General features: G+C 49.2%; 1 protein-coding gene across 1 annotated transcript in view; it reads right to left on the bottom strand.

Annotated features, from left to right (window-relative positions):
* Positions 1 to 470: 470 nt before the first annotated feature.
* The window catches only part of dchs1b (dachsous cadherin-related 1b), a 96,355-nt gene continuing 77,485 nt past the window's right edge, over positions 471 to 19,340 (bottom strand). The window contains 18 exon segments of the mRNA XM_048235569.1: positions 471 to 4,785; positions 5,011 to 5,152; positions 5,683 to 5,969; positions 6,234 to 6,364; positions 6,916 to 7,067; positions 7,254 to 7,465; positions 7,706 to 7,819; positions 8,174 to 9,040; positions 10,485 to 10,694; positions 10,813 to 10,938; positions 11,783 to 12,022; positions 13,540 to 14,389; positions 16,400 to 16,557; positions 16,888 to 16,984; positions 17,085 to 17,272; positions 17,791 to 18,400; positions 18,402 to 18,627; positions 18,629 to 18,817. Coding sequence (XP_048091526.1) covers positions 2,198 to 4,785; positions 5,011 to 5,152; positions 5,683 to 5,969; positions 6,234 to 6,364; positions 6,916 to 7,067; positions 7,254 to 7,465; positions 7,706 to 7,819; positions 8,174 to 9,040; positions 10,485 to 10,694; positions 10,813 to 10,938; positions 11,783 to 12,022; positions 13,540 to 14,389; positions 16,400 to 16,557; positions 16,888 to 16,984; positions 17,085 to 17,272; positions 17,791 to 18,400; positions 18,402 to 18,627; positions 18,629 to 18,817 — 7,387 coding nt within the window. The 3' untranslated portion in view covers positions 471 to 2,197.

Here is a 19,340-nt window from a genome sequence, read left to right on the forward strand (position 1 = left end):
CTATGCAAACATGCCTGCCTTCCATGTGAGTACGCAATTTTATAATTATCCATTAGATCAACATCATATGCATTCTTGGCATGTTTCTCCACTTGAATCCGTTATGAGACACATCTTAGGAAAAGCTCTTATACTCATAAACACTTCCTATACACAGTATGCTGGATTTTGTGTGTATGAGTTAAATATTTCACTACCCTATTAATAAACAGGATTCACTCCAACAGTAGATCGTCCGCTGTAACCTTGTTTTCTGTGCTGTGATTATCCTTGAGAGCCAATTCCAGCTCACACTAGAAAAAAAAACATGTTCTGGCAAAGAGCTTTGTGATGAAGTATAAATTTAACTGACCTTCCAAACTACTCTAGTGAGAACCAGAGAAGTTGTTCTTTGTTTAACTTTTAATTGGATTTTAATTCCCATTCCAAGGCCATGGCTTTTAATTTGGGAGAAGAACACAAGAGTCTAGTTTGACAAAAGAAATCAGTAGAAATTTATTATTTCCTTTAAATATATGTACAGATTATTTCTACCATCATTCTGCTGCCAAGTATCTGGAGAGCGGTCTTGATTAAGCCTCAAAATGGAGTCCAATGCAGTCCTATCCTTCAAGTCAAAATGATTCTTTTTTGTTGTTGCTAATTTGCTGTCCAAATGTCTGTCATTGCATCTTAACTTTTTTTACCCAATGGGAACCAGTTTGCCTTGAGGCAGTGGTGGTGTTGTGTGTTGTGCATGCACCAGAGGTAGCCAAACAATCCTCTGGGAACTCCAGGACATTTGATTGATGTAGTCGTCTCCATCCGCTGGCTCAGAACAGTGCAAGCAAATGCAGCGAAACAACATCAGAACACTGCGACTTTCAACACTCGTGTCACTTGCAGATGTCTGGAGAGAAACCCCTAACAAACATGCATGTATGATTGCGCTTGGACAACCATTAAAAAACCACCAAGACATCAATGATGGTTCGCCTCAAATCAAACAGGACACAAGCACATGTATGCCATACCACTTAACAATGCCTTGGCATCACATTGCAATATGTCACTGGCCTTTTGTTCACAAAGCATTTCACTGAAGGACACAAGTGTGATTGGAGAGCTAGGCCCCTGCTACGATACGAAAAGAGAAAATACATTTGCAATACCAATCAATTTGTTCTGGTCTGAAAGAACAACAACAATCAGTCACATTACAGTGAGGCGGGGGGTAATCATTGGCAACAAGTTAATGTCACACAAAATTCGGTGAGTTTTACTAGAAGGCTACATGTCCAAGCTTTTCTACAAAAATGCTTGCTAAGATGTATATTTAAAAAAAAAAAACAGTTAAAAAGACATTTTTTGGATATAATACAGAACTCTGGTTGCCTAAATTTCCCAACATTCCCTCTCTTCAGTATAAATAATTATCAAAGCACAGTTTTCACTCATTCACATCACAGATGTCAAAGATTCACAAACACACCATACGGGTATCCTAGAAACTATACAATAATACATCTTACATACTATGGCTGCTAGCATACATACAAATATACATATACGTAAATAGATTGTAATGAAAAACACTTCTTCATTGGAGGCTATGGCACCGTAAATTAACACCATACAACATAAAAAAATAAATGAGATAGACTGAAAGTATTAGACATGTTCATGAGCATCAAAATACGAAAAAAGTCTGTTCCCCTTTCAAAATGTACATAAACAGTACAAGTCTACAAAGTGTTCATGAAGAAAGGGTTTGGCTGACCTTGGATTTCAGTCCCAAATCTAATAACAGTCTGACAAAAGAGCACTACACGCTTATCTCCCTGGCCAGCCAGCGAGGCGATGCAAAAAGGGCACATACATCTTCCGACATCAAAACTAAGGCTGGTCTGATAAAAGGGTATCGTCATTGAACAGCAGCAACAGTATCAACTCTTTATAACCCTCGAGTTATCAGAGACCTACGTCACAATGTGGGCCGACAAAGGGGGATGAGACGGCCCCCCTATTGTCCCCTCTCTGTAATCTCTTCATCCAATCTCTATGGTCCACGTCAGACACTTCCTGTGGTGTCCTCCGCGAGTGCTCCCAATGACTCGTTAGGGAGCGAAAGGTTTGCTCTTATGTGCCGTTCTTTACAGGGAAAGTCTTTGGCAGCAGCAGCGGTGGTGGCAACGGCGGCGGAAGCCGAGCGAGTTGGTCAGATCCTCATCTCGGAGTCGTCGCTGTGGTCCGTGGTGCTGATCATGGAGGCCGAGGGGCCCTGAGTGACCCCGAACGGGGACACGGCCGGCGAGCGGGCAGCCAGTGGCGACAACGACGGCGAGAAGCTGGGCGACATGGCGGCCGAGGAGATGGAGCCCTCGTGGCTGATAGGCGAGCGCCGTAGTGACGTCAGGTGCGGGAACGTCCGGCCGATGGCCATCGGCTTGGGCGGCACCGACTTCGCGCCGGGGTGAGCGACGGACGTGATGAGAGGCGGTGGGTCTATCCGGGGCTTGGGGTCAGTCTTGGCCTTGGGCTGGAAGGGTCTGCGAGGGTTATTGGGCGGTATGCTCTCGTCCTTGAGCCGGGCGATCTCTGTGAAGACGTTAGCCAGCGGCTGGAACTGCGGGCACCAGTTGAGCAAATAGTCCCAGTTGTAGCTGCCCCGTAACTCCTCGTCACTGGCCACGATGGCGGTCAGAGAGCCGTCCACTGGCGGCTTCCCATCCTCGGGGAAGGTGTAGTCCTTCGGATGGGAGACATTCAACCCCCTGCCCACACCCAGGTATCCACCACCCTCATCCCTGTAGACGGGCAGCTGACCCGAGAGTAGGGTCCCACTGAGACTGCCCAGTTTCTTCCCTTTGAACCACTGGCTGGCGTCCAGGGCTCCCGGCTCACAGGAGATGTCGGACAGCTGGTCCGCGTCCTGCTGGATACCCGAGTCGGGCCCTCGGGCGGAGATGTGCTCCTGCATGGAGGACGTGATGCTGGCCACGCGCGGGTACTCGTTGATCATCCGGATCTCGTCGTCCTCGGCGGCCTCCGCTGAGCCTCTTCCACTGGAGTGGGAGGGGTCCAGGGAACCCCCGCGGGGGTAGGTGGCTCCACCTGCCCCACCCTGGTCACCTCCATAACCGGGAAGGGTTTGGTGATAGATCCTCTCCCCTCCTGCAGACTTGGAGTCATCCAGCTTTTGCATGGCCGTGCCTGAGGTGGTGTTGCCAGTGTCCTGGCCTTTCTTCCTGCGCTTGGACTTCACAACGTACAGGGCAATGGCAATGATGACCAGAATGACCACAACACCAAGGGAGGCAGCGATGATGCATATCAGAAGGATGTTAAGATCTGGCGCCAGGCCAAAGTTGGTGTTTGTCACATCGATGGACAGCTGAGCTGTGGTCACTCGAGAAGTATCCAGGGGGCCATGCGCTGTTATATCTACCGTCATCAAACGAGTCTCCCTCTTTGAGCGGCCAGACCCACTCGAACTGTCCATCTTGAGGAAGACCACCCCTGAGGTCTTATTTACATCGAAGTACGGCGAGGGATTAGGGAAGGAGTAGAGCACTATGCCGTCCACCCCTCCGTCTTCATCCATGGCCTGGACTTGACCAATGCTCTGGCCCTTCTTGGCTCCCTCTGGGATGACAAAGGAGAAGTCGGTGGTCGTGAACATCGGATCGTACTCGTCCACGCCTGTGACGTACACCTGTATAGTGACCGTGGCCGAGTTATTGCCGGCATCTACTGCCACTGCTACGAAACTAAAGGAGTTGATCTTCTCAAAGTCAAAGGTTGTGCGAGTGCTCACTTCACCAGTGGTCTGGTCAATCAGGAAGGAGTCCCTTCCCAAGCCGGAACGATCCACCATGAAGTACTTCAGCTGCCCATAGATTCCGGTGTCGTAGTCGATGGCATGGAGCACAGTGACAGGTGAATTCGGTGGCTGGTTCTCCCGGATGTTTGCGGTCATGGTCTCGATAGGAAAATACGGCCGGTTGTCGTTGACGTCCTTCACTTCCAGGGTGACTGGTGCTAGGGCAAAATGGCCGTGGCCGTCTGACGCCTGGACAATAACCACGTGTGAGGACCGGCTCTCGCGGTCCAGTGACCGCTGCAGACGCAGCGCTCCCGTCCACTGGTCGATGAAGAACAGCTCCATCTCGTCGCCCGAACTGATGCTGTACTGGATCTCGGCGTTCGGAGCCGAGTCTGGGTCGGTGGCGGTCAGACGGAGAACCTCCGTGCCTGACCCTGCGCCCTCACTCAGCGCCACCGCGTACTCGGCGCGGCTGAACACGGGTGGGTTGTCGTTGACGTCGCTGACGGTGATGACGGCGGGGACGCTGGAGCTGCGCTGGGGCACTCCGCGGTCCGACACGACGATGGTCAGGTTGTAGCGCGACGTGGTCTCAAAGTCGAGTGGCTCGGCGAGTATCAGCGTGCCCACCGTCTGGAAGCCGTGCCCCTCGATGAAGCGTACGCTGCTCTCGATCTGAAAGGCGTTCCCAGAGTTGCCGCTGGCGATGGCAAAGTCGAAGCCGGAATTCTCCTGTGACAGGTCTCCATCCACGGCCTCCAGCGTTAAGATGGTGGCTCCAGGGAGCTGGTCCTCGGACACAGTGGCCCGGTACTCCGACTGGTGGAACATGGGGGCGTTGTCGTTGACGTCGGTCAGCTGGACCTGCACGGTGGTGATGGAGGACAGGGATGGGGTCCCTCCATCTCGAGCCTCAATGACGACATTCACAGAGGGGCGCTCGGGGTCAAACTCTGCTTTTTCATTGATGAAGAGGGTGCCTGTGAAAAAAAATAAACATAAGACATAAACATCAGCACTTCACAACTGATTAGGACAATATCAATAAACAATTTACTGTTACATAAAGGTAGCAGGCAGCATTTATGGTAGGCTTTAAATCATTTATTTATAGTATTTTATCAAACTTTTTCCTGGCATTGAACTGCCATGCCACCCTTGTTTAAACACAGAATTAAAGAGAAAAAATGTACTGAGCATCTCACCATTATTAGGGTTGATATAAAAGCCATCTCTTGTAGATGACATCACTCGGTAGGTGACCTTTCCGTTCTCGCCTGAGTCTCGGTCAGTGGCCGTCACGGTGACGATAGGACTTCCAGGTGGAGAATGCTCTGGCAGGGTTACCTGGGAAATAAAAACAAGTCTATGTCATGTACAGTTTACAGCAAGGAGGAAAGGACCTATAAAAGCCTTCATCCTAATTCATCTCCACTCCCTCCCCAAAGTCCCTCCTCGTTAAAAGTGAAGTCATTTCCACTCACACTGGTAAACCTCAACAGTCATATTCATGTTGAGACTGACTATAAAAAAGTATTTTTTACAGTGAGTTTGTGTATACAAGAACAAATTACCCAGTTAGGTTAATTCAATTCCATCAAATTTAATAAGGTGTGAATATCTGGAAAACCTACAACCTCTGGAGCAATAAATAAACCTTAGTAGACACTTTCAATTGAAAGATTCAAATGAAACGCAAACTGATGCAAATAAATGTAAAGTGACACACAACAAAAAACAGATCCCATATGATTACTTTTAAAAAGTCTGACACATATACAGACTCATTGAAGTGTTTCAAATAAGGGAGGCTTAAAGCTGAGGTAATGTGCTAACATTCATTGGGTTCAACGGGCCACCCAATAACTGTTATTCACCTGGTAGAGATCCTGGCTGAACGTGGGGACATTATCATTCACATCCTCCACCAGGATGGTGAGGTTGGCTTCACTCTTGTGCTTAGAGTCCGAGGCCTGGATGGTCAGAGTGTACCACGTCTTCTCCTCGAAGTCGAGCGGAGCCGTCAGGGACACTCTGCCGTTGAAGCGGTGGATTCCGAACTTCCCTTGTGACGGCGCATCCAGCTGGAGGGAGTAGGACAGGGCGGGGCTCGAGTCAACGTCGTTCCCCGTCACCATGGTTATCTCCGTGCCGATCAGGGAGTCTGAGGGGTGGGCAGAGGCAGACAGAGATAGCTCTCTCAGACAGGGTGACGAGTGAGGAGAAGCAGTGGCAGGAGAGTAGGAACACTTAATACCTCTTGATAACTATCATGTGTGAACCAGAGTGCTCTTGAAAAGGCACTGAGATATGGAAATGGTTATGGTCAGGAGAAGTGAACGGTTGTTTTAAGTCTTTGCTGAGCTAAAATAAGTCCTGGTCATAAGTGAAGTAGTATATGTATGGGGCAGCATGGTCAATCACTCACTCTCTGGCACGCGCACTTCCAAAGGCAGGGGGATGGTGGGGCTGTTGTCATTGAGGTCAACGATGATCACAGTCAGGACAGCAGTGCTGGTCAATCTTGGGCTGCCCCGGTCCGTCGCCGTAACAACAAGCCTGTCCAAAGGAACACTTCCAAGGTTAGAGCATTGAGATCAACTTGACTGTGTTTTTTTTTTTTTTAAATCTCCTACAGCTGTAATTTTTTGTCCTTTTATTCTACCCCTAAAAAACACGTAAAAAGAAAGAATGAATTTATTTTCAGGGTAAGGACAAAAAGAACACACTGATAAAATAAACTTGAACCACCAGCGGGTCAAAATATGTGAGAAATGAAACTCCCAGCGCGAGTCGGAGAGCAGAGGGGAGCACTTCTGAATCAAAACACATGGGGAAAGCCGAGAGGGCTGAAGCCCATCACACACAGGGTGATAACGCCACTGAGAGAGAGGGGGAGAGAGAGACAGAAAGAGAGAGAGAGAGAGAGAGAGAGAGAGAGAGAGAGAGAAATAGAGCGCAGGAGGGAGGACTGGTACATTCCACAAAGCAGGGGAACGAAGCCCCCAAAGAGCTATGACTTCACTTTGCTGCACTGCAAGACAAGGAACACACACTCGCACACACACACACATTCACACACACACACACACACACACACACACACTCACTTGGTCTGGGTCCAGATCTCGCGATCCATGATGGCCGCTGTGGTTATGCTGCCCGTCACAGGGTCAATCTTGAAGAGGCCACTCATGCTGGAAGACTGGATAGAGTAGGTCACCTGACCGTTCTGCCCCTGGTCCACATCCTCGGCCAAGACCTGTGAGGCAAAACGGTTAACTCAAACTCCCATGATTACAGGGTGTGGACTTTCATTGGACAGTGGGAAGCCATGTGATAATATAAACATCTTAACCAGATCTTTTAAATACTCTGGAAACTGTGTTTGCACATCATTACATTAACTCATTTGGAAAGACGCCATGTTGACTGTGGGAGGCCTGACCTGGATGATGGGGGCATCGTAGCCCTGTGCCTCGCGCATGTAGGCCACGTAGTTCTGCAGCTGGAAGCGCGGGAGGTTGTCATTGACGTCCTGCAGAATGAGGTTGAGGGCCATGAAAGAGCTGGAGGATGCAGTCTCAGCCTTCACCACTAGGCGGAGTCTTGGGGTGTCCTCAAAGTCCAAACCACTGGAGCTCTGAACCCAGATCTCACCTACAGGGGAAAGCAGGTATATGGCCAGTTCTGAGATATGTCTCTAGGCATCTATAATAAATAATGCAATGAATTCAGAGGAACACATAAAAAACAGGATGTGGTGGACTTTATCTGCACCTTGGACTATGCTTCTCCTGTGAATTTAAAACTGCTTGTCAGTGCCATGCTGAACCCTCTTCCAGGAAATCTCCTAGAGGCTCTCTCTCTCTATGTCTCGCTGTGTGCGGCTTCACTCACCAGTGTTTGCGCTGATGCTGAAAGACTGCAGTCTGTTTCCGCTGAAGATGCTGTAGCTGATGCCTTTGCGGGAGCCGTCTGGGAACTGGGCCTGGGCCTGTGCCACCTGCGTGCCTGCAGGACGAGAGGGCCACAGTTAACTCTTCACTCCAGCACTAGGGCAGCCCACAGACTGAGGGGAATTCTGTTTTTTTATTTTTTCCTTTTTTTCTGCTTTTTTCTACTTTTCTAGGAAAAATATGGTTGTTCTTGGTTGTTCATGGTTCTTCCTTTTCTTATTCCAGAAAGGTGAGCAAAAACATTTTCCCACACAATTTAGACATACTTTGCCAAGAATTATATTATTGCATCATATCCACACTATTAATCTTTCAATAACTATTTCATGTAATTGTCATTGTTTTATTGGGATTTCTAATCTATTAAGAGACTTGTTAGGAGACAGGAGAAGTGAACCGTGTAACTGACCTTTGGCTGCATTCTCTAGCAGGCTCACATCTCTGGCCGTGCGGGAGAAACGGACACCGCTGTAGTCCTGCTCCTTCACATAGATGATGACCACCCCCAGGGAGGACTGGGATGGGCTGCCCTGGTCCATGGCCTCCACGATGAGGGTGCGATGGGCCTGCGAGAGGCCGTTGAGAGCCTCCGTGGCCCGGATCTCCCCGGTCAGTGAGTTGATGGTGAAGCCCCTCACTGGACTCGCGAAGCGGTAGAAAACGGAGCCGTTGGCGCCGAAGTCCTTGTCCTCGGCGCGCATGGTGGCCACCACCTGATGCACGGCCACGGTCCTGCTGGACACGTTAAGGACGAGGGGGTCCTGGATGAAGAACGGTGCGTTGTCGTTGACGTCCAGCACGGTGACGGTCACCTGGGTGGTGGCGTTGCGCGGCGAGGCCGGGGAGCAGTCGACGGCGACCACCTGGAAGCTGTAGGAGCTCCGCCGCTCGCGGTCCAGCGGCGCCGCCGTGGTAACGCGGCCCGTGTCCGGGTCAATGGCGAACGCCCCGCCGGCCTCCTGACTCAGGAAGTACATGATCTTCCCGTTGTCCCCGTCGTCCGCATCCGAGGCGGACACCTCCAGCACCAGGGAGCCCTCGGCCGCGTCCTCGGAGATGTCGACCGCGTGGCTAGCGCTCGGGAACGCCGGGGTGTTGTCGTTGACGTCCAGCACGGAGATCTGCACCTGGGTCACGCTGCTGAGGGGGGGCGTGCCACGGTCCTGGGCCGCCACCTCCAGAGTGTAGCTGGCCCGGCTCTCGCGGTCTAAGCCTCGGGACGTGGACAGCGCTCCGGACACCCTGTCCAGCTGGAAGTCTCCATCAGGATCGCCAGCTGCAGAAAAGGGATAGAGAGAGGACACGACATGAACATCCACTGGAGGTTCAGTGGCCTGGAACAACCCTTCAGAGTGTTATAAAAGCAGAACACATGTGTGTGTGCATATATCTTCACAACTCATTCACAACTATAAAAGTACTCTTATTAAAATGCTTTCAATGCAAACATGAGCCAATGCCATCAGCACTACAGATAAACCATATCATATGCCACTTTGTCATATGCTTGGTGCTGCATTTTGAGTGCACATATAAGTCAATGTTTAGAATGTGTTATTATAATAATAAAGTCATTTGAAAATGATTTTGACTACTTAATAAACAGATAAAGCCTTTCACATACAGCTGCCGAGCACCGAGTCATCCAGTCCCACAACTCAAACATGACTGTTTTTTTAAAATGACCTATCATGGTATGAAACACAATAGAACCCAGGGTGCATATTATTCCAAAGAGCACTCCAAGCTTAACCACATGCTCAAACTCAACACCACAGACACACACTGAGCTTTATCTTCACTTCAAAAACAAGAACTTTGAGGCTATCCCAGGTGAATCTTGTGAGATAAATAAGTAAGCTTATGTCAGATCTAAAGCCCTTGGTGAACACTTTGGTGTTTCTTTGAAGATGTCACCGCAAACAGGTCAAACTCCCAAATGATGAATGCTAGCAAGTCTATATTCTACACGCATACAGACTCCTGCTGTTACTGTGATGATCACACGCTCACATACACACCTGCATGAACACACATAGTCACCACAACCCTTCACACACACTCACTCTCTTACACACACACACACACACACAAATATACACACTGTGTCAGATCTGGTGACAGTAAGATTTTAGTCTTTCCCAGGTAAATCCACTGAGCTTTAGGTATCTCATTCTCTGCTGAAACTCATGAGCCAGACCCCTGTGTTCCCAATGTGAGTTCCACCTGCGAGGGAATCCCACCTGATGCATATACAAGATGTCAGATTATGTGCACTAATGAGGTATACCTGTGATCCACTTCAGAAACCAGGCCATTCTCACCGAGGATGCGGGGAGAAAACATCTATTGTTAAATCACCCTAGAGGTTTACAGGAGCAAAATTCTTTTGGGGAATACTAATGAAAGTACATCACGAGTTGTTCTAGTAGAGTAGGAGTGCAAGGCTATGGGAAAGCAGCACTCATACAGTAACAGCTATTCTATGTCTATGGTCCTGTACTCCACTGCCCCACAGATGATAAACCCATAACGATGGAATAGTATTTTACTATATTAGCTCACAATAATATTAGCTCACAGCTATAAACAACCAGTGCTTTCAGGCCAGGGACTACTGGACCTATATGATCTTGCACTCCATTGTCCAAAAGTACTAAAATATGAGTAAGAAGGATGGTATGTGCACACTGGAGATCAAAGCGAGATGACCGCCATACCTATGATCCGGTACTCCAGCACTCCGCCCTCTCCTGTGTCCAGGTCCGTGGCTCGAAGGACACACAGCTCCACGGGCGCCTGGTTCTCGGGCACCTCCAGGCTGTGCTGGGGCCGGCCGAACACTGGCGCGTTGTCATTCTCGTCCAGCACCGAGATGAGCACCGTGGCTTTGGCGAAGTTTGGCGGCATGCCGCCGTCCTTGGCATAGACTGCAGCGACAACACGATCAGTTAGAACAAAGCAGGTGTGGGAGAGGTAAGTGTGGTGGGTCGGTGATTGGAAAATGTCGGCAGCAGTTGCAAAACCGCACTGTTACTGTGACTGTACCTGTTAGAGTGTAGTGGTCCTGTTTCTCCCTGTCCAGAGCTTCGGTGACCGTGATGACGCCCGTCTCTGGGTTGATGGTGAACCCTTCTTCAGACACTCCCCCATAAGTGACATGTCCATTTGTTCCTGAGAAAAACACAACGGATTATCAGTGCTGACCTCCAGCTGACCTCCAGTATATAGTTTTTATGTACCCATCATCTATTTTTAGATAATATTGCAAGATGAGGGTTGAGGTTGAATGCACTCAAGAAAAACTATTTGTAAGTTGACTTTGTGTAGTCAACTAAAATGTAAGAATGTAAACAAGTAAAACTTACTAACTAAATGAAAAGCTTTTCCTTACACCTGCAAATACTCTATGTGTTTCATTAAGATAAATAATATATATTTTTATAGACTTTCCATTGGTCAACCAAAATCTTAAATACGGACTACTAAAACATGTGTTGCTCGGAATTGTTTTTCTGAAAAGACAGAAAAATAAATATACTCCATATGTTTCATTAACAGCTCAGTGTGCTGAGAAAGCATTTGACACAAGTTTCTCTTGGTCTCTGTCATTCTCTCTCCCTTTTCTCTCCTCGGTCCTTGGCACCCGTTTGCCCGATTGCGTGCAAAGTGAGAGGGCTTTGGCAAACAACACCTCCTTACTTCACTAATAGTTCCTGGACAGGGAGTTTATAATCGTCCTGTTTCATATTCTCCTGACTCAGACTGTCAGAATGCGGCCCACACCCCCTTTCCAGTGTTTGATTAAAAACAAACACTGCTGTCTTACAATGTGGCAACACAGCGTTACATTATTCCCCCTTTAAAACAAGCCAGCACTGAATCAGGGAATAGTGTTTACTGGATAGTGTCTGCAGCTAAACAAGACATGACTGAATGCAGGAGAAATGTTTCCTCCGCTACAGGGGGAGTGCAGGCCAATGTCATCGCATAGGTTGCTTAGGAACGCCGCGGTCACCTTGGTCGCGATCCGTGGCCGAGACAATGAGGACAGTGCTTCCAGGTTCCTGGTTCTCCTGGATCTGGGCCTCGAACTGGCTCTTCTCGAACAGCGGAGCCTCGTCATTCACGTCGATCACCTGGACGGACAGCACCTGCGTGGTGGAGTGCTGGGGCATTCCGTGGTCCTCGGCGACGATGGTCAGGTTGAAGGTTTCCTGCTCTTCCCGGTCTAGGGCTTTGAGGATAGAGAGAGAACCTGGGGGAGAAAAGGAAGTAAAAAAAGAAGAAAGGAAGAGAGAAGGGAGTGAGAAGAAAAAGTGTGGTCATAAAAAAGTTTTTTTTTTTTTTTTCCTGTGGTTTATCTGCAGAAGCCAAGCAAAAGGTTAATGCATGCAAGGAAAGAACTTAAACCAGCTCCCACATCTGCAAAAAGGTGTAAGCTGAAGCTGTAAGTTGCATTGGAAGAATACATTTTCAATACACACAATAACACAATACACAAGTGTATCAATGAGTACACAGACACACACATACATGCACACACACACACACACACACACACACACACGCACACACACACACACACACACACACACAAAACATAAACCAAGGTGTTCACACTACCAGTGAGAGCGTTTGGAGTTGCATACTTTAGGGAGCTGTAAAAGTGTTTTGGCTGCAACTTCTATTTTTCCATACTGAGAGAGTGGCAGTAAACACACTCATTTCTAGCCTACCAAGAGACATCTACATAATAGACCTGATATAAACACAAAAAAAAACGTATCATGAAATACACAGCGCACCACACAAACCACTAATATACAAACATTCAAGGCTCCACAATGACATTTTCAGATAGCGCTTTCCTTAACCATTCAAATATGAGTCCAAAAATAGTACATTTTAAGCACTGTCTTACCAAACACTACTTAACACTTTCCATTCACTAAAACACCCTTTTTGTAGCTCTTCTTGACGGTTAGTGGTTGAACTGAGGTGAGAGTTTCTGAGAGTTTAAACAGAAGCACCAACGTGATGATGCAGAGCTGTTTGCTTATGGGAGACATCTGCGTATGGGCTTTTATTTATAATTCACTCGACACACTTTTGCCTTAAACACTTCAGCCGCTGTTTGGGTTTGCTTCCGTTCCCCGCACCCTCCCCTGCTCTGAGGGCTCTGCTTATGCGCTTAATGGCCGAACCAGCCCCCGGCCAGACCACCACCACCGACAAACACTTGAAAATACCCCAGTCTCTGGTCAGTATCAGTCCATTATAACCCACACTGGTCACAGCGCCTAAAACTCAACGCACAATCGTGGGCTGGACAGAAAACGTGTATGCTTAAAGGCATTCATTTATGAATCATTTGACATTAATGGAATAAAAAGGTTTCCCCAGCTGGCAAATGGATTAAACATCGTTGTCGTTTCAATCCAATCCAGGGGTGTGCATTAAAGTAGGTCTATATTAGCACTCTTTGATGATGGGGAAATTTTACGCTAATGGACGTTATTCATCAAATCAAAGGGGCGCCATGTATGGGCCTTCCCAACTCAAATAAAACTCACACTCCCATGACTATAAAGCTTTCATGAAAATTACTCTTTCATGCAAAACAAATCGGCCTGGAGAGGTGAAAAAAGCAATAAAGCACTCCAAACAGATGCGGAAATGAAGACGTTAGCAGGAGCAGGAGCAGGAGCAGGAGCAGGAGCAGGAGCAGGAGCAGGAGCTGAGGGCGGTGGCTGCTGTTAGTCCATCTCTTACCGGTGTTTGGGTTGAGGCTAAATCTGCCGGCGGTGTTGCCCGTCTGGATGCGGTAAGACACGCGTCCGTTCTCGCCCTGGTCAGCGTCGCGGGCCATGACGTAGAGCACAACGAAGCCCACCGGCTGGTCCTCCATGACGCTGACGGCGGCGGGCGAGCTGAAAACGGGCGCGTTGTCGTTCTCGTCCGTCACGTAAATGCGCGCCGTCACTGACCCCCAGCGCCTCTGGCTCGGGTCCTGGCAGGAGTCGGTGGCCCGGACCACCAGGAAGAGAGACGAGGTGGCCTCGTGGTCCAGCTCCTGGCCCAGGGTGAGCACCCCGGTGGTGGGGTCAAGGGTCAGGAGGTCAGGGTTGTCAGGCCAGCGCTGGTGGACGGAGTAGTGCACCTCGCTGTTAGGGCCACTGCCATCGGCATCGGTGGCCTGGAAGGTGTAGATGGACGAGCCGGCCGGCGTGTTCTCAGGGATGACGATGGTGACTGGGTCTTCGGGGAAGTGGGGCGCGTGGTCGTTGCTGTCCTGCACGTTGATGTCGAGATGCACCATGTGGGTGCTGGGGTAGGCCTTGGAGAAGTCGTCCACCTCTATCTCGAGTGTGTAGTGGGCGCCCTTCTCGTAGTCCAGCTCGCGCGCCAGGTACACGTCCCCCGTGAGCCGGTCCACCATGAACGTGCCGTCCTCGTCAGTGCCCCCCACCACCAGGTAGGTCACCTGCCCCTCAAGCGGAACGTCCCGATGGTCATGTGATCTCACCGAGCCAATCACAGAGCCAGGTTTGGCACCCTCAACAGAGTTTATTGTCATAGATAAAGTGTTGGGCTTGGGAGAAGCTCTGACAGAACTCTGAACCTGTTGAGAGAAAAACAACAATGGTTGGGATTAGATGTGACAAATAATAATAAAACATGAACGGATGATAAATAATACAGATGATAAAAATTCCCATTATGCACTCTGATGCTCTCCACACCATCAGAAGCATGTCAACAACAGGCCTCAATATCAAAAGGCAGATGGAAAACAATAGCATAGGAACACACTCCACACTGATAAATATAACAACAAACCAAACAGTTCAAAGTTCCGTTGGCAGGGAACAAAAAGATTTACTAACATGTCATCTCTTTTGATCTCTAGAAACTTGATAACGTTGATCAGATTTCCACTGAGCGACTTATCAATAAAAAAAGTATCCCATAAAATGACAAGTCAACCAAAGTTCTATGAAACAATCTGTTAGATACATATAGCTGAATAGTTTCACTATGATTTGTATCTCTCTCTCTTTCTTTCTCTCTCTCTCTCTCTCTCTCCATCTTTCTCTGCCAGAGCTATGGGGTATGTGTTCAGATAACTCAAATACGACCCAAGCACAACATACATGGGCTGTTTAACCTAAACCAATTTAACTGTAATTAAACTGTCAGATACATGAAAGCGGTGTGAGGTCATTTCCTGCATGCCTCTTCCCATGACTGCCCCCATAAAACCCTCTGAGACGGACAAGTGGAGTGCTGCACTCTCTCTGATCTACATTAATTGACCCATAAATTAGCACACTAGAGCATCTCTGGTGTTGTTGCAAGGCGCAGTGAAATATTCATCTATTCACATCTTTCAATTCACAATTTCCACTTGTAGAGATCTCTTAACGTCGTCATCCACGAGGCACCTTGCTTCACCCAAAAAATACGACATGAAACACAATCTCGCTGTTATTATGATAAAATGTTAGCGTTGTCGAAGAGTCTCCCCTGGGCTCGCTACTGTGTCAGGGAACGGCGATGGTGTGCGTGTGTGTGTGTGTGTGTGCATGTGTGTGTGTGTGCGTGTGTGTGTGTGTGTGTGTGCATGTGTGTGTGTGTGTGCATGTGTGTGTGTGTGTGTGTGTCGTGTCCGTGATCAGAGGGAGCCGCAGCTGGGCCTCATCACAGGCCATCTGGGAGCGTTTGATCCCAAGGTGCTTTTCCCTCCACTAATCTGAGAGTCACACAAGCACAGCACAGGCAAATCGCAGGCATCTGTTCGCTCTACAATTAGCATCCTGTTCCTCTTTGAACGCTGCACCTCAGCAGAGGCGGAAACAAAACGAGACAGAGGTTGAGGGTGTGTGTGCGTGTGTGTGTGTGTGTGTGTGTGTGTGTGTGTGTGTTCTAATACCGAGAGCACATCAGCTCTTTCTGAAATTCTACAGTTACGGTCATTTTTTTCCTCAAACAAAAAAAGGAACAAATCTCACTTTCTGACAGGTCAGCTGAGGGTGTTGTATATCACCCCTCTGATGTGGCTGCGGCAGTTTCTAGAACTATGCCGTTTGATGAGCTCAATATCACATTCAGGGACATCTCTCACACACCATATGCTGTGTCTGAATAACCTGTGTGCACCTGAGGCGCACTCTCTGGAGTGATTTAGTGAACAAGGTTCAGAAATGTCAAATATATGTTTTCAGTAAGTATGACCATGAAGGTAGCTGATTATGAGAGAGTCGCGTGTGTGACTCGGGAATGTATGGGAATGTATGTATGTTCAACAGATGTATGTGTGCACGTGTGTGTGTATGTGGTTATGGTTATGGTTATGCTATTTAGCTGACAGATGTATGCCTGTATATGCGCGTGTGTGTGTGTGTGTGTGTGTGTGTGTGTGTGTGTGTGTGTGTGTGTGTGTGTGTGTGTGTGTGTGTGTGTGTGTGTTTGTTTATGTATGTAAAATGTATGTGTGTGTGTGTGTGTTTGTTTATTATGTAAATGCGCAGTGCACGTGTGTGTGTGTGTGTGTGTGTGTGTGTATGTGTGTGTGTGTGTGTGTGTGTGTGTGCGTGTGTGTGTGCGTGTGTAAATGTGCAGCTGTACTCACCTGTATGCGTAGCGTGCTGCTGGAGCTCTGCGGGGGAGCTCCGCGGTCAGAGGCCGACACGGTGAGTGTGTACTCGGCTTTTTCTTGTCGCCTCAGAGGGGAGGCCGAACGCAGCTCCCCCGTGTTTGGGTTCAGAGAGAAACGCTCAGCTCTCGCACCTACACACACACATAAACACACGACACACACACACACACACACACACACACACACACACACATACACACACACACATACACACACATATACATACATAAACAAACACACACATACACACACATACATACATAAACACATACATAAACACACACACACACACACACACACACACACACACACACACACACACACATACATACATAAATACACACACACACATACACACACACACACATAGACAGACATACACAGGAACAAGTTTAGCTACACAATATGAAACAAATAAATGAATGTGGTATGGATCTAAGGGCATAGACATGCTGGCAAACCTGAGAGGGAATAGAATATGGTGCCGTTCTCCCCCTCATCCGGGTCCTTGGCTTGAATGGTTCCAAGTAGAGTTCCAGGTGGCAGACCTTCCAGAACCTATAGTGGAGAATCATGGAAACGTAGCCACAGTCAGTACTGCAGAGAATGACACAGAACACATGAGCTCACAGGAGGTGTGACACATTGCTCATCTCACCTGAATGAGTGTCTCTTTGCCAGGCTGTGTATGGGTAAAGGCCGGGGCGTTATCGTTGTCGTCCAGAACTGTGATATGTGCTGTGCCTGTAGCGCTGCGTGGTGGAGTGCCACCGTCCTGCACGACCACCACCACCTGGTAACTGGACTGATGCTCTCGGTCCAGTTCTGTGCGAGTACTGATCTCTCCTGTGAGGCAGAGACACATTGAGATTAAGAAAGATGGAGAGATGGAGAGAGAGAGAGAGGAACAAGGAGAAGGAAAGATTAGACGGAGTCAGAGTAGAAAAGAATGAGAGAATAAATGATGGAGAGAAGGGGGGGTAAAAAGGGGTGGTGGGAAAATGAAAGAAAGAGAGCCACAGACAGGGTGATATTTGTAACAGTAATACAGTGGACACATTTCGGGGAATTTCTGCTACAAATTGGGTCCTTTAATCACGCGCACACGTTCGTTCCGTCCAGCGGGAGCAGCAGGAACGTGGCGTCCCTGCCAGTGCCTGAAGTTTGAGCCAGAGCTTCATCACAGCGAAGCATGGCCTTTCCTGCACACTCTCCTCGTAATCACAACAGGCCTGCTGAGCGCACTGTGCGACTTTCCAAATAAAAGATTAAAGCTTTTTTTAATTAGGAATCGACCACCTGTTTCTTTTTGGTGCAAATTAAAAAAACACTAATCGTTTCACTCTCAGTCTCAGTAGTCTCACCTGTCTGGGAGTTGATCTGGAAATGTCTGTCGCTGTGGAGGAGGCGGTAGGTCAGGCGGCTGTTGAGGCCAGCGTCTCGGTCTGTGGCGGCGACTCTCCCGAAGCCCGTCCCTTCCGGAAGGTTCTCTCGCACGGCCAGGAAGACGCGCTCCTGGGAGAGCCTGGGGGAGTTATCGTTCTCGTCGGTGACAGACACCCGGACGGTGGCGCTGCCCGTCTTCTTCAGGTGCCCGCTGCCGGACGTGGCCAGCACGGTGAGCAGGTAGATGTCCTTCGCCTCCCGGTCCAGCGCACTCTTCACGAACAGCCAACCGCTGTCGGGCAGGATGCCAAAGCCGGCCGCATCGCCATCTGGCCGCAGGTGATAGGACAGCGGGGCCGATGCCACTGACCCTCCGTTGCTGCCACCTTCCCTGTGTCGGGCGCGCACCTGGAGGAAGCGGGTGTTGAGCGCTGTGCCCTCCTTGAGCTCCACGCGGTAGGTGAGCGTGTCGAACACGGGGCCCTGGTCATTCTCCGCCTGGACGTGCACCACCAGCGTGAAGGTGGCGCTGAGCTGCGGCGCGCCACTGTCCTTGGCCACCACCAGCAGGTCGTAGCGCGGGCACGCTCTCGTACGACAGCGTGCCGATGAGCCGCACCTCACCACTGCTCCGCTCCACGCCGAATGCGCGCTGGCCGCCGTTGCCGCCGCCGGCCGACACCAGGTCGAAGCTCAACTGGCCGTTGGGGCCCGAGTCGCGGTCCTCGGCCTGGACGCGGTACACCACGGCGCCCATCTTGGTGGCCTCGGGGAGGAGGAGCGACTCGGACGAGGAGGGCAGGAAGGCATGGCTGGTCGTGGATGTCGGGCGATGGTGACGATAAGACGCGGCGCGGGGGGCCGGCAGCACTCTCCAGGATGGCGGGGCAGGCCTCGTGGTCCAGAGGGAGGCTGGTCCTGAGGGCCTGCACCTCCAGGATGAGCGAGGAGCAGGCCACCGTGGGAGAGGAGTGAGGCTGGAGAGGAGAGAAGAGGGAGGCCTGTCTCCAGTCCAGAAGAGAAGAGAAGAAGAGAGAAGAAATCTTTAGAGGAACTCTGAGGAGAGAGGAAAAGAGAAGAGAAGAAGAGAAGAGAAGAAAAGAGAAGAGAAGAAAGAGAGAGAGAGAAGAAAAGAGGAAGAAGGAGAGGAGAGGAGAGAAGAGAAGAAAAGAGGAGAGGAGAAGAGAAGAGAGGAGAGGAGAGAAGAGAAGAGAAGAAAAGAGAGAAAGAAGAGAATATAGAAGAGAAGAGAGAAGAGAAGAGAAGAAAAGAGAAAAGAAGAGAAGAGAAGAGAAGAAAAGAGAAGAAAAGAGAGAAGAAGAGGAAGAGAAGAGAAGAGAAGAAAAGAGAAGAAAAGAAGAGAGGAGAGGAGAGGAGAGAAGAGAAGAAAAGAGGAGAAAAAGGAAGGGAAGGAAGGCACATCAGTTCACAAGCCCTGCAAGGTAACCCCAAATCTTTTAGCCATCCACCTGTCACGGATTGCTGCCATAATATCCGAAAAAAAACGACATCAACAGAGTCATGGAAA

Source organism: Alosa alosa, chromosome 2 (genome assembly GCF_017589495.1).
Source record: "Alosa alosa isolate M-15738 ecotype Scorff River chromosome 2, AALO_Geno_1.1, whole genome shotgun sequence".
Classification (NCBI taxonomy): Eukaryota; Metazoa; Chordata; class Actinopteri; order Clupeiformes; family Clupeidae; genus Alosa; species Alosa alosa.